This window comes from Cordyceps militaris, assembly GCF_000225605.1.
Source record: "Cordyceps militaris CM01 unplaced genomic scaffold CCM_S00003, whole genome shotgun sequence".
NCBI lineage: Eukaryota > Fungi > Ascomycota > Sordariomycetes > Hypocreales > Cordycipitaceae > Cordyceps > Cordyceps militaris.
This window is the reverse complement of record NW_006271971.1, coordinates 2,352,770-2,364,587: the sequence shown is the minus strand read 5'-3', so window position 1 is coordinate 2,364,587 and position 11,818 is coordinate 2,352,770. Positions and strand designations below refer to the sequence as shown.

The 11,818-nt window shown below is 54.0% G+C and overlaps 6 protein-coding genes across 6 annotated transcripts; 3 read left to right on the top strand and 3 right to left on the bottom strand.

Annotated features, from left to right (window-relative positions):
* Positions 1-199: 199 nt before the first annotated feature.
* On the bottom strand, positions 200-2,351 carry CCM_04362 (FAD binding domain protein; the record flags this gene model as incomplete). Its single annotated transcript, XM_006669510.1, has 5 exons — positions 200-468; positions 522-730; positions 788-1,703; positions 2,218-2,274; positions 2,315-2,351. 5 exons carry the CDS (start codon positions 2,349-2,351, stop codon positions 200-202), a joined length of 1,488 nt encoding a protein of 495 aa, XP_006669573.1.
* Positions 2,352-3,652: 1,301 nt separating this feature from the next.
* Positions 3,653-4,954, top strand: CCM_04361 (uncharacterized protein; the record flags this gene model as incomplete). Its single annotated transcript, XM_006669509.1, has 4 exons — positions 3,653-3,688; positions 3,777-4,323; positions 4,372-4,572; positions 4,629-4,954. The coding sequence occupies 4 exons, from the start codon at positions 3,653-3,655 to the stop codon at positions 4,952-4,954; spliced, it is 1,110 nt and encodes a 369-aa protein (XP_006669572.1).
* Positions 4,955-5,729: 775 nt separating this feature from the next.
* Positions 5,730-6,629, bottom strand: CCM_04360 (uncharacterized protein; the record flags this gene model as incomplete). The annotated part of the gene is made up of 1 exon (XM_006669508.1): positions 5,730-6,629. The coding sequence occupies one exon, from the start codon at positions 6,627-6,629 to the stop codon at positions 5,730-5,732; it is 900 nt and encodes a 299-aa protein (XP_006669571.1).
* A 582-nt stretch (positions 6,630-7,211) lies between these two features.
* On the top strand, positions 7,212-7,977 carry CCM_04359 (uncharacterized protein; the record flags this gene model as incomplete). The annotated part of the gene is made up of 3 exons (XM_006669507.1): positions 7,212-7,366; positions 7,568-7,628; positions 7,957-7,977. 3 exons carry the CDS (start codon positions 7,212-7,214, stop codon positions 7,975-7,977), a joined length of 237 nt encoding a protein of 78 aa, XP_006669570.1.
* Positions 7,978-8,030: 53 nt separating this feature from the next.
* CCM_04358 (uncharacterized protein) lies at positions 8,031-8,430 on the bottom strand (the record flags this gene model as incomplete). The annotated part of the gene is made up of 2 exons (XM_006669506.1): positions 8,031-8,207; positions 8,269-8,430. The coding sequence occupies 2 exons, from the start codon at positions 8,428-8,430 to the stop codon at positions 8,031-8,033; spliced, it is 339 nt and encodes a 112-aa protein (XP_006669569.1).
* Positions 8,431-9,917: 1,487 nt separating this feature from the next.
* On the top strand, positions 9,918-11,066 carry CCM_04357 (Alcohol dehydrogenase superfamily, zinc-containing; the record flags this gene model as incomplete). The annotated part of the gene is made up of 2 exons (XM_006669505.1): positions 9,918-9,979; positions 10,040-11,066. The coding sequence occupies 2 exons, from the start codon at positions 9,918-9,920 to the stop codon at positions 11,064-11,066; spliced, it is 1,089 nt and encodes a 362-aa protein (XP_006669568.1).
* Positions 11,067-11,818: the final 752 nt, after the last annotated feature.

Here is an 11,818-nt window from a genome sequence, read left to right as displayed (position 1 = left end):
ATTTGATGATGCCGCCGTGTGGACTGGCCGACATCGCTGGGCACCTGGCGACCCTGAAAACGCAAATAGTCTTCTAAATAATGTATCTCCTCAACACCGACCATGCATTATCCAAAACCATTTGACGTCCTTCTCCAACTGCGCTTTCCTCTTATGTATGCATCGCTAAGTACAGTACAAAATGCAGCAATTAAAAGGATCAGTACAACTTAAAGTAACCGGGCTGCAGCCGCTGCAGAACCTGGTCGGGGTCGTATTTCTTGGAAATGCTTCGAAGTCTAGCAAGATTCGCCTCACCGTAGCTCGCGAACACACCCTGCTTCTGAGAAGCGTAGTTTTGGTAGAGGTAGGGGTGGTCGAGCCCTCGAGCCTTGGCGGCCGCAACAGAGCGATCAACAATAGCTTGGGCTGCGGCCATTAGGCGGCTATCGTCGCTGATTCTAGTCCAGGAGATATCAATGTTGACCACTGTTGCAAGAATCAGCATGGTAAAGGGGGGCTTGGGGGGATGGTGTACCGACAGGTAAGCGGGCCTTGGCCCTCGAGGCCCAGAGGGTTGCCTCCGTTCTTGGAAAAATGTTTCGCCATGGAGGTTGTGATGGGTTGAAAGATCGCAGCGGGCACAATGCCAGGAGCGTCCTTGACCTTGTCTACTTCCTCCGTGTAGATGGCGACGATATCATCCATAAGCGCCGCACTGTTCTTGAAGGTAAAGGTCCAATACGTTTTGCTACGATAGGTAGTATCAGCAGATAGACGAATATTTCACTTATTTACAGAGACATACCGGAAACCATAGGGATTCGTAGCATTGAACTCCTGGGTCAATGACGGTAGGTCAACCACACGCATAGTGTCGGCGACAGCGCCAGGAATAGCAGTGAAGTTTTGTAGAATGGGAGGATTGGCAACAGGCTTCCCATATTGCAGATCGGAAGCAATGACATATATGCCTTGAGTTTGGGCGTATGCGTAGGCAGTAATGATTTGGGCATAGTCATCCTCAGGAGATTTCACGGCAAAGCTCTCGAAGGCCTTGGTGATGGCCTTGCTCGTCTCTGGCGTGTTGATGAAGATTTGTGATCCAGCCCACATATCGCCTTGTGGGTAAGTCTCAAGGTCGAGGCGCGTGACAATGGCAAAGTTGTTACCGCCGCCACGCAGCGCCCAGTAGAGATCCTTGTTGCATGACTTGGGGTTGACATCGCGGATGGAGCCGTCTGCAAGCACGACCTGGTAGTTGTAAACATTGTCGCAAGCCCAGCCATACCGGGCCGAGAAGAACGAGATGCCGCCACCCAGAGTCAGTCCGCCAACACCAATGGGAGACACTCTACCGCCAATGACGGTGAGATTTTGCGGGGTGAGCTGCTCGTAGACATTGTACCACGTATTGCCAGCCCCGATAGAAGTAATCTTCTTGTCTTTGGATAATTTCACATCTGTGAAATGAATGAAATCAATCGTCACACCATCTTGGATATTTGAGGCTCCCACAAAGGCGCCGTGGCCTCCACTCTTGACGGCAAACTTGCATTGGGTTACGCGAAACGTCAGGATAGCCAAGGAAACATCCTCGACGCGTGTGGGCGAAAAACGGCAAGAGGGGCGTGTAAGCTCTTGCTGCTGGGACCAGTATCGGTTCTCTTGAAAGTCATAGGTTGACGAGTTCGGAAAGGCCACGGACTGGGGGCGCGAGTAGGCTAGGAAGCCACACTGTTTCACGGGTCCGTCAGCCGCGGCCGGGGAAGAGGGGACGGAACTTGCCGTCGTGGTAATCAGGGGATGAACTCACTGCTACGTCGCAGCCAAAATTGGAAATTGCTCTTGTTTGTTGGGCTGCATGGTGGTCAAGGTAAGTCGATATGTCGGCCTGGACGCCCTTCAGCGTGTATGGCGAGAAGGAGGCGGCTGAAGCGATAGGCGACAGAAGGGACAGAGCTGTGAGTAGAAAGAGACGCATCGTGAAGTTGTTGAGCCTCTGGAATGTAGTGGCCAGGGAGAAAGAGCGCAAACGGTGGTGGTCAGCAACGGAGCTGCAGGAGGGGCGCTAGTTAGGAGGCTGCCAGGAAGCGGAATGGTGAAGCTATGTACAATGCCTGCCGGACATAAAGCTGATGTGTGCTTAATTGCTGCAGCTGAGAGAGATCGAGGCGATGCGGGCTTTTTCATGTCCAGCCAGGCAAGAATAGCAGCCGACGACACCTAGGCACGTACCGGCCACCGCCATTCTTTTCCATTGAGCAGCGACGGCGTCGATTGTGGCCGGTGTAACTAATTCGTAGCGCCAAAAGGGCGGAAATTGTCAACGTACTTGACTGGAAGAGCGGACCGGACGTTTGGGGGCCCATGAACCCGGACCACGTTTCTGGGGGCGGATATTGGTGGCACTCAAGTGGCTTGGGACAACTCGGCCGGGATGCAAACCATTCGCAAATACATGGTTCATTCGGCAAGCTCGCCATGCGGGAGGCGATTCTTTTTTTTTGCGGCCGCGATGAGTGATGTGCATGAGACGGTGTTGCTGCATCTGCAGACGATGCAGGAGCTCCGTTGTCCGATCTTGTCGTGTCTCGTGGTTTTCTTTTGTGTTGCCCTGCCCTGCCACGTTGCCTCGCCTTTTGACTCAAATGTGGTTTGGCCTGGTGTCAGCCACGGAAAGTCTACCCTGCGCCACCCGCCTTTAGTACTTCGTATGGGTACTATATTTGACGCCGTATTGACCCTGGGCAAACGGCCGCGGTATTCTGACTATTTTGACGGTGGAAGCGACGGGCGACGGGCGACTCGAAACTCTTCGTCCCAACTGCCTGGGTGAACAGGACAATGGCTCTTCCAGCGCCAGCACAGGCCCAACCCGCCATGAAAACGCCTCGAGATAGCCACTTGACGACATGGCACGATCGTTGGCCGTCGGACTGAGCCACAAACAAGCCAACTACCTAGTACGGGATACTAGCTAATTAGGGAAGGCTGCTCGCTTACCGACATGGCGGCGAACAGTCAAACGGCGCACCACATGGGTGGCTACCTCGTTCTACCTCCCTCGTTACCATCGCCAGTATCCCAACGCTCACGGCCTAACTAGACCATATTCTAGGTCTCGAAATATTTCGGTGTCGAATACGGATATCTTGTACTCTGGCGACAGCCACGTAGCCCGGGCGCTCATCGATAAGCGACAGCAAACGTCTGCAACCCGCAGGCGATGGAGCCCAAGACCCTTGCGCCGTCATCTTACTCAATGGCATCACGGCAACTTCCGCTCGCCCTCGAGGGCGGCCTGCCCACACGCCGCGCCATCATTCGTCGGGCGATGCTGACGGGGTTTGGGGGCAGAAGGGCGGGAGGGGCGCTTTTCTTTTTTTCGATGGCTGATCTTATTAATATTAGCTACTAATAACTTATTACCCCAACTCCAAGTTCCTACGCAGCGCCGCCGCCTTGGTCTCACCCAGTCTGATGCTCGTTAGCGCAAATGCCTATCTTTTTATGTAGACTTGTGCCCCCTCGCCAGCCATCCAGTAATTTTTTGTTGCCTCAATTTTTTCCTCGAGACGAGTCAATCGGTCGCCATTGTTACGATTTCATCTTTGGCTCTCCCAATCGGTTGGTGTGGCGGCTCACCTGCGCCAGCCGCGTCTTCTTCACAATGGGCACGCAAAACGTGTCACAGAAGGCCGACAAAGTACGCCTGATATAGCTTGCCAATAGCCATTCTACTTCCGCAACGCCGAGTCAGCTTTTACTAACTCGGGGCTTTTCTTTCCATGCAGGAGGGTCTGATTTCATGTCTATGCGTCGGCATCGTCTTCGTCATTCTGCGCACCGGCGCACGCTGGTATAAGCTGCGCAAAATTCCCCACCAGATGGACGACATCTTCATGTACCTTTCGCTGGTCTCTTTCATCATCACGGTTGCTCTATACTATGCAACCATTGATACATTTTTCAAAGTCACCGCCATCTACGAAGGTCGCGCGCAACCATATGCTGGACTGGCCGAGGACCTTCTCGTGATGCTAAAAGAGTTTTTTGTCGTCCAATTCTTCTTTTGGCTGACACTATGGACGGTCAAATGGAGTCTTTTATTCATGTTCAAGCGACTCACCCAAGGGCTGCCTCTATATACACAGATCTGGTGGGGAGTTTTGGTATACTCCATCCTTGTCTTCATCGGGTGTTGTATCAGCAACTTTACCAGCTGCTCATCAATGAAGGCCTGGTTCACGGCCGGCGAATGCAGCAGCGCTCGAGATGCGCGCGCCAAGGAGATTAGCCTATGGTTCAGCTTGGCTGCTGATTTATCTACGGATCTGTTGAGTAAGTTGGGATCCTTCTGCCTACCAAGAATGTTGCTCACATGTCTAGTCATGGCTATACCACTTCGCGTGTTATGGAACCTCAAGATTTCACGAATCGAAAAGATCAGTATCGGGTTCATATTTGCCGTTGGCCTCATCACTATGGCCACTGCCATTATCCGGAGCGTATCGCTGAACTCGAGCTCGAGCACCGGACAAGTGAGCACGACATGGCTTATGCTGTGGGCTGGTATCGAAGGAGCAGTCGGTAGGCACAACCCATATCGCTTCCAAGTGCGCTAACATGTCTAATACATTTCTCAGCTATAATCGTGGGATGTCTTCCCTCTTTTGCCATCTTCATCCGCGGTCGGGTCGTCGCCTCCAAGGCACAATACGAGGGCAGGTTAGATCAAAGCCCAGCGGACTACCACTCGGAGCCAAAGTCCCGCGAGCGGCCCAACAGTCTGGGGTCCCAGGATCTGAATCCACTATGGGGTACTCGGGACAACTCCAGTGATAAGAGCCTGGTGGAAGACATCGTCGTCACTCGCGCCGGGAAACCGAAATGGCACGGTCTGACAAGGCAGCAGATTGTACAAAGAGATCCGGAGGCTGGCCACGAATTGCACCCACTACCGCCATCATAGAGAGCTGGTCTTTCCTACCCTTGATTTGTGTAAATTTTTAGCGGAGCGAGCGAATATTGGTTTTGACAAGGTTTCTCTGATGAATAATGTGATAAATGACGCAAACGTCGCCAATGATACCAAGTGGCACGCAAGACTCGTCAGCCATCCTCAAATGCTGCACTCGTGTCTGTACGATTTGGTGGACAACTTACAGGCCAACTTGATGCTTAAGAATGTTGATCATCTTCACCATGTCGCAGCCCATGGTGTCTTTAAATTCTAACTTATGCCAAACATGTGGCGCTTCCAGTTGTCTTGCATGTGGCTGGGTTATCATTGGCAGCTACAGGTCAACTGATAACTGATACAAAGGCGCAGGGTACAGCCGTCTCAAGTAGTTATGGCGAGTACAACTACTCTGGACGGGGATTGCGACTACAGTTCGCGCGACTAGGTTACTTAGCTCGCTTGCTCATTCCATTTACTGCTTTGACAGTACTGCCCCAATTCCGAAGAAAAGGCACTCATATGCGATCATATACCGACGGAAACATGTAGCCACCAGTTGCACTGTTTTGACAGACCCAGCGTTGTAACTAGTGCCAAGTCAATGACGGCCCTGAGCTAAAAATAGAGACCAAGGTGCCGCACATGCTTCGAAAAAGACCAGTTCCCGCAGCGCTAATTAAAATTAAATTCGAATTGATTTCCTATAGACATTGGTATCATAGCTGAACTGAAGGGACCTCTCTCGTGTTTCCAAAAAAAAAAATTTGCGCCACCCGTGGGTAATTTACAAAATCAACGCTCCCACAACAGCCAAAGCCAGCGCGCCGTAGACGCCCGACCTGACGAGGCCCGCCGCCGCATTCTGTTTCGACGTTTGGCTGGGGCTAGCCGCCGTCGTGGCCGCCGTGGTGCGCGCACCGCTGCCACCGGCCTTGCCTGAGGTGCTGCTTGTCGCGACGGCGGTGCAGACGGTGGCGCCGCGGGCGACGCCGGGGATGGGCGCGCCGTTGGCATCAACGTCGCAGCGGGGGGTGCCCGTCTTGTTCTGGATCTGAAAGTCGATGCTGGCGCGCGCAAAGTCGTACGAGACCTGGTCGGTGGTGTTTGTCAGGACCTGGAGCAGGGCGTACACGAGCGGCGACGGGACGCGGGCGGCGGCGACGGCGGCGACGTAGCGCTCCAGGTCGGCGTCCTGCCGCCACACCTGCAGCGTCGCGTTGCGCACCTCGCCGCTCTCGACGGCGGGCGAGAGCGCCATGTGCGTATCCGTGTCGGGCGTCGCCGCCAGCGCGCCCGAGCCGCTGCCCTGCACCGTCAGGTTCGTCCGGATCCACGGGAACGCGTAGAGCACGTCGTCGAGCGAGTTGGTCGGCGGCACGTAGGAGATTTCGAAAAAGGCAACGTAGCGCGCCGCCGCCGCTGTGTCCCCGCCAGGCGGGAGCAGCGTGACGGCGGCCGGCAGGTAGAGGAGCGCGCTCGCCGGGACAATGTCGCCCGCCGCCGGGCGCTTCTGCGTCGACAAGGTGATGGCGTTGGCCGCCGCCGCCGCCCCGACCTGGGCGCCGCTGAAGACGGCGGAAAAGTTAAAGTCGCGGCCGGACAGCAGCGGGTCGGGCCAGGACGCGGCGGTCAGCGAGGCCAGGCTCAAGGCCGCGGCAACGGCGACGCAGCTTCGAGGCGCCATCGTGGGTTGGTTGCAAGGGGGGGCGACGGGAACGCGGTTGTCGGTGGCAGAAGACGGCGAAGGGGGAGGAGAGGAAAAGAGCAATGGAAGTGTAGGCCGAATCAGTGAGCAAGAAATTTACATTCAGACTCTCTCTCGAATGATGATCGGTGGGGACAAGGGCCTTTGTTCCCCCTCTGCTCTGGCTGGATGGCCGTTTGGCCCGTGGCGTAGTGGCCGCGTAATGCGCCGTTGTGCCAGATCCATACGGCTTGTCGATGCCGCGTATCAGGAGAGGGTCTACATACGATGCTGACGTCCGGCATCGCTCACCCAACAAACAGGGGCTAACTCTCTTGATTAGCTTTGAGCAAATTAATAATTTATTAAAGGGCATATCGCAAAGGAGGTCTTGAATTTTTTTAATTTTTTTTGTTATTTCCGTAAGCTAGTTGCTTTCAAACCACCTAACAATACGAATACGGGCAAGCCTGCCAACATCGCTGGCGGCCCACGCCGTTTTTTCTCCATTTAGCTCACTCGGGGTTCGTGACAAACGACCAAGGAACTTGACCATCACCCTGTATGTTTGACAAAATAACAATGTTGAGTACTCGTCAAGATGACAAGTCTCCTTGCGAATTGTCTCTCGCCTGCTGCACGCACCAGCCCATGCCGGCGGCTGCTAAAATCCAGTGCCACGTCTCTGGACGGATTGTGCACAGCTTGGGCAAAGATGCGAAGAACGCCTGTAGACGGTAGGTACTCGATTCGGGCATCTACTAGAGCCGTCGGCGTTTGGGCCCTTTCGCGCCCGGCGCTTGTCGCAAACGTGGTCCGCCCTGCGTTCTTCATGTCTGCAGCAGAACTGTATGTAGACCATTCCACACATGTCGATGGTGTGTAGTGTGAATTATGAGAGAGAAGGGATGAATGAGGTGGAACGTGTTGCTCTTCAGCGACGCGAAAGAGGCTCGCCTTCCCTTTAAATACACCACTCTAGCTATGGAGGGAGATTCGGTCAGTCTAAAGTACCATTTTTTAAGCGCTTGTCATCTTCGCACATGGTAACCAAAGGCCCTTATTCACTCTGTACGCCAACACCAAACAACCACGTCACACACAAACTCTGTACTTGATATCATCTCAAAGTTCTGCCCTCAAGAGCCGTATATTCTGTTATTTCGCAAACCTATCCTACAATAGTCTCTCTGTTTCTGCCAACAACTCCAAAAAAACGTCGTCGAGCAGTAACCTCGAGGATCAAGGTCTTGGGGTTCCCGCCACACAGTGAATAACTCCATGTGTCAGAATCCTCCTGTACCACACGGCCAACGGGTCCACACAGATTTGGCTGGTCTTTATCTGAACCTGTTGCTCAAAAGCTAACCGCGGGCGAACGACGGTCGAGAGTCCCTGTGCTCAAAAGTTAGTCAGTGTTGCCTTTTGGAATGGGTCTCGCCTCTGATTCAGCTGTTCACCAGAGAATCTATCGGACTGGAAGCCGCAAATACCTTGTCGGTACGCAAAGTTCGCATACTTTGTGCTTGCAAATTTTGCCGCCGTCGTTGGTGCGGCAAATTGGCTGCTCGTTCGGACCTGTCCCGCAGTTGCAACAGCGCCATTTCCATCTGCATCTGCAAAAGGAGCAGTCTCTCACGTTACAGGGCTTCTGGGTGATGCCCTCTGGCTCTTTCCAAGTGGTTGTTCCACACGTGGAACGCTCGCCCGTGTCCTCGTCTGTCACGGATTCCTCGCAGTACGTTGTGTTGCTGATCGAGTCAACACCACAAGGGTGCCTTTGTCGGACTACTCTACACATGGTACTGAAGAAAGACGGTCCCCTTTCGCAGCTGCGCGATGATTGACGTGGCGATGTGTCGGTATGTTTGTTTTCCCGCCGTCGAGCATGTGGTGTTCTTGGTGCTGCGCATCATAGTTCGAAGAATGGGAAGACGACCTGCGGTTTTAACCTTTTGGGATTTCAGGCGCAGCGATATATTAGGCCTGTGATTAGCAAGATACCTGTAACACAAGTCGAAGGCTGCCGTTTTTCTCTTGCGGTATGACCAAGTCCAAAGTTGTTGCCTGTTCGCGAGTAGAGGAAGCAGTTGCCTGTGTCACCGTGGCTATTCCTACACCTAATCACCTGCTTTCTCCTGAGTGACGTCCGGCTCATTTGCAGCTGAGGTGGCACAGCAGATGAAGGAAAAAAATCGAGAGCTGGCAATTGCCTGATGTAGGCAGGTGTGCTGACAGATGCGCCTTGGGCAGCACCCAATGTGCCCGATCATGGTACACCGCTGAGAGACTGCATTGTGCTTGCGCTCCACAGTGCCAGCTCGTGATGTATGAAGAGTCTTGACGGTTTCTTTATTTTGTGTAAAACGTATGATGTTGATCTATTTTAGCCCGCTCTTTTCTTGGCACTTAGAGCGGGAGTAGCCGAAACCATATCCCGTAACTAGTTCAACTTTCTCTTAGGCTCCAAACTCAACAGCTAAGCTATTTGGCAACACAAAATGGGCTTCGGAGATTGTCAGGAATTCTCAGGCTGCAGCGGGTTCTAGAGCGTTGACAAAAGGGAAGCGAGGCAGAATTTAATAATCGAATGGTGTAATTGGAAGCCTGCATGCAGATCCATCGTCTAGTTATAGAGAGAAGGAGGAGCCTTGCCCATCTGAGATGAAGCTAGCACGAGCCACGGCAATGCCGAATTGGAAAAAAATCAGAGCCGTAAAGCATTGAGCTTGGGACCAATTTCACTTTGACCTGATGTTTTTCCGGACACTTTGCTTAGTATCCAAGCCCGGAAGGCTGGTAGCGTGTAGTGTCGGATCCGAAAGTAGTTGCGATATTTGCAGTCGTGCAGTCGTGCTTACAGGTGCCCTATTTGGTGGTTTTAGTGGCGTCATGTCTCTCGGCAGTGGGGGCCAAGGGGCTACAGGTACCTGGAACAGGGAGCCAAGCATCGTGTTACGAGGTCATATTTCAATGCTGCCTCGACTTGGGAAAATATTTTCAAGTAGATGGAGGATAGATAGGAGGGGCACCGACTCTAAACGTCTGATCTAATTATATAACTAGTCTGCCTAGGGTCAACCGGGGACAGTCAGACATGTAATGTAACATATACATACAGAGACACAGCTAGGCAGGCAGATCATTGTGGGGTTGGGGCATATAGCCGTGCTGCCATTGCAACAAGACGAAGTCCAATTCTGCCACCACTTCCAGCCGAGGCGAGTTTTGGCCATCTCTCAACCATTGAGAATATATCCATTTTCGTCTCTGCTAATTTTCATCACAATGCCGCGTGCATTAACTCTAAACGCAGGCGAAGGCGGTCGTCCAGGCAAGGTCTACTACCCGTGGGTAACCCTTGTCCTCTGGCCAAGGCAGCCTAGAAGACTGACACTGTGACACGCCAGGCTACAGGTGAAGCAGGTCCCGAAACCAAAGCCAGGCCCTCACCAAGTCCTCGTCCGGATAAAGGCAGCAGCGCTCAATCACCGCGATTTATGGGCTCGCCGGCATTTGTATCCCGGGCTGTCGCTGGAGAACCCGCTGCTGGCCGACGGCGCCGGTATTGTCATCGAGGCGGGATCCGAGGTCAAACGCACCGAGCTCCTCCACCAAGCAGTCATCCTGACCCCGATGCGAGGCTGGGAGAGCGATCCCGTCGCGCCCGAGGATCCGCATCGATTCGCCGTCATTGGCGCTACTCTTCTCTGCGAAGACGGCACCGGGCAGGACTACCTCGCCGTGCACGAAGACGAGGTAGAGCTCGCGCCCCGCCATCTGAGCCCGGCAGAGTGCGCAGCGCTCCCCTTGTGCGGCCTGACCGGCTGGCGGGCGCTCGTCTCCAAGGCGGGCGTCGCCGGCCCCGGCAAGAACGTGCTGGTCACGGGCATCGGCGGCGGCGTGGCGCTGCAGGTCTTGCAGTTCGCCGTGGCCTTTGGGAGCAACGTGTACGTGACCTCAGGCGACCGGGCGAAGATTGCCAAGGCCGTCGCCATGGGCGCCCGCGGCGGCGTCAGCTACAGGGAGCCTGGCTGGGCCGCCGCGCTGCTGGAGATGCTTCCCGACGAGCACCCGTACGTGGATGCAGTCGTCGACGGCGCCGGCGGACGCTTGATTGCCGAGGTGGCGCCCATTATGCGCCCCGGCGGTGTCATTGCGCAGTACGGCATGACCGTCGGCAACAAGATGGACTGGCAGATGCGCGCCGTCTTGGCCAACCTCGAGCTCAAGGGCTCGACCATGGGCTCGAGGCGAGAGTTTCGCGACATGGTTGCATTCGTAGACAAACACAAGATCAAGCCGGTTGTAAGCCGGGCCGTGAGAGGACTGAGCGATCTTGAGGCTATTGAGACTCTCTTTGTCGAGATGCAGGCCGGGAGACAATTCGGCAAATTGGTCATTGAAATTGACGATGAGCCCCAGTCCCAATTGTAAAAGCGATAGGCCGTCTTCCAGGGTTTTTTTCTTCGCAAATTGACCAGTTCTGTCGCATGCAAGCCATGAGCGCCACATTCAGCCTTTTTTGACTGTCGCGGTTCCGTCTCTAATAACCAAAGAAGCCTCCATCAGAGGTTTCAGGAATATTGAAAAATGAGAACCCAAAGATGACAGAGTATGAAGCGTATTCTAAAGTACAGGGCTGATACAAGGCAAGCTGTGCGCCGGAGCCCTTCTGGCCGCACTTGTTACTCAGCGGACCTATGAACTGGTCATTTTTATACACATGGACAGCAGCGTCTCCATGACTAGTCGTTGGTGTTGATTCGCAGATAGCCGTTGGCCATTGTTAAACCTTTAAGGGTACAATGTTTTGGCCTACTGAACACAAAAAAAAGGTGCGAGCTACCTCCCCGTGCTCTATACTGAGTAGAAGGAGTTGTCATGTATTAATTACAGGCAGGATTTGGTACGATTGTCTACAAAACGCTCTCAAGACTCTCTAAAGCAGAGGAGTTGTTATACTAGTTGCGGCTGTGGCTCCAGGGTCAGCCCACCACCATATGTGTTGGTGGTGGCCGAGGACGGAGATACTAGCACCTCCACGTTCCTTTTGTCGTCGATGGAGAGTGCAACTGAACCTAAAAATGGCCCACGCGAAACCACCACGTAGCTATGCCCAACCTGAGAGGCGTAGCGCCGCCGCGCTTGCGGGGTGGTTGCGTGCTTTGATGCCCTGATTCCGTCAG